A 1,659-nucleotide genomic window follows, 5' to 3' on the forward strand; every position below is an offset into this window, starting at 1 on the left:
ACAAAAAAAAAATAATTACTGAAAAGGTAAAAATCGAATTAAAGTCACAAGCCGTTCAGTTGTTAGAAATTTACATACAAATGCTCCACTGTTTTGCAAAACATGGGATAATTTAGAATGAAACTGCCAACATTTTCATCAAAATTGAAAATTGCATACATGGTCATTGATTAGATACTTTACCATTTTAAAATGCCATTTATCATAACCATTTGCGGAGCTGTTAATAAAAACACAGTGCAAATAAAATCTATTTACTCCATTACATATCAGTTATAAAAGTGCTGTACTTAAATGTATTCAAATCAAAGCGTGAAATTTCTGTTTTACTATAAACTCAGTTTTGTTACTGTAGTCACAGAGTCATGAACTACTTCAATTTCTTCTTTGGACGTAAATTATTAGAATGTCCACATTTCTTCTTTCGGCAGTTGGTAGCTCGTGGTGGTAAACGAGCATAACACCTCAAATAGAAAGAAATTAAACAAGGAAAAAATGTGATTCGCAAATGAATACATTACATTTTTCATGTATGAAAAATTACTTATTTCTGTCATTTTAATAATAAAAATAAAACTACTAATTATATGACTTTTATATGGCAAGCAACAGCAAAAGGTGCTGCAGGTAACTTGAAAAAAATTCTAATAAAAAAATAAAATAGGAAACTACTTAACAATAAACAAATTATCCATTTTATTTAAATGTTAACTGTAACATTTCCATCTTTAATAAAACAAGAAAACATACTTTCGACAAATCATTTTCTCGCAATTATACTTTGAAGCGAGTTGACGTAGACTAGGTTCAATAATACCCCCACGCAAACGCAAAACCAAATGCAGGGTTGATTCTGAAAAAAAAATATATTTCTAAGAAATGTCTGAATTACAATATTTTTACCTTTCTGAATATTGTAATCGGACAAAGTACGTCCATCTTCAAGCTGTTTTCCAGCAAAAATCAGTCGCTGCTGATCAGGTGGAATCCCTAAATATAATAATGAACTACATTCGCTCCTAAAACTGCAAAACCGTACCTTCCTTGTCCTGAATTTTAGCCTTCACATTCTGAATTGTATCAGAAGGCTCTACTTCCAAAGTGATGGTCTTTCCTGTTAGAGTTTTCACAAATATTTGCATCTAAATAAATATTAATATAGGGATTATTTAAATAATAGTGATGATTTTTTGTATGGTGAAAAGAGACGTTAAATTCGATCTAACGCACTATGTACACCTGCATGAACAGCAGCCTCTGCTGAAGAATGCCAACTCTTTCTCATTCTTGGCCAGATGCTGGCGAGATTCTTTAGTCATTTGCTAAATTATGAAATCGACATATCTTTAACGCATCACCTGATTTTTGATTTACTTGACACAGATTCTCGTTCTCCCTTCTCTATGCATTTTATCTTGCTTCTTCATGAACTATATTCATACGCATCACCTCTTCCGTGATCTGCAACTTAATGAACAAATATTCTGTTACGATTTTGAATCTCATAGATTCTTCACCTTTGATGCGCCTAAGTATATATAAACAAGCGCTAAACTTCTGTTGATTGTGTTATGCCAAGCTGCGGACTACATCAGTACGATCGAATGAGCAGGTCCGATGAATTTCATTACTTTACTACATAGTATTACCATTCCACTC

The 1,659-nt window shown here is 32.2% G+C and overlaps 1 protein-coding gene across 1 annotated transcript; it reads right to left on the bottom strand.

The window, feature by feature from the left end:
• Positions 1-159: 159 nt before the first annotated feature.
• Tsp_14489 (putative ubiquitin family protein) lies at positions 160-1,506 on the bottom strand (the record flags this gene model as incomplete). The annotated part of the gene is made up of 7 exons (XM_003367462.1): positions 1,432-1,506; positions 1,238-1,309; positions 1,040-1,142; positions 904-990; positions 751-853; positions 375-464; positions 160-220 (listed from the first exon to the last, which is right to left on the bottom strand). Coding segments are annotated over exons 1-7 (591 nt in total), but the record flags the coding sequence as incomplete, so codon positions are not given.
• Positions 1,507-1,659: the final 153 nt, after the last annotated feature.

The sequence above is a fragment of the Trichinella spiralis genome (assembly GCF_000181795.1).
Source record: "Trichinella spiralis strain ISS 195 chromosome Unknown Scfld4234, whole genome shotgun sequence".
Classification (NCBI taxonomy): Eukaryota; Metazoa; Nematoda; class Enoplea; order Trichinellida; family Trichinellidae; genus Trichinella; species Trichinella spiralis.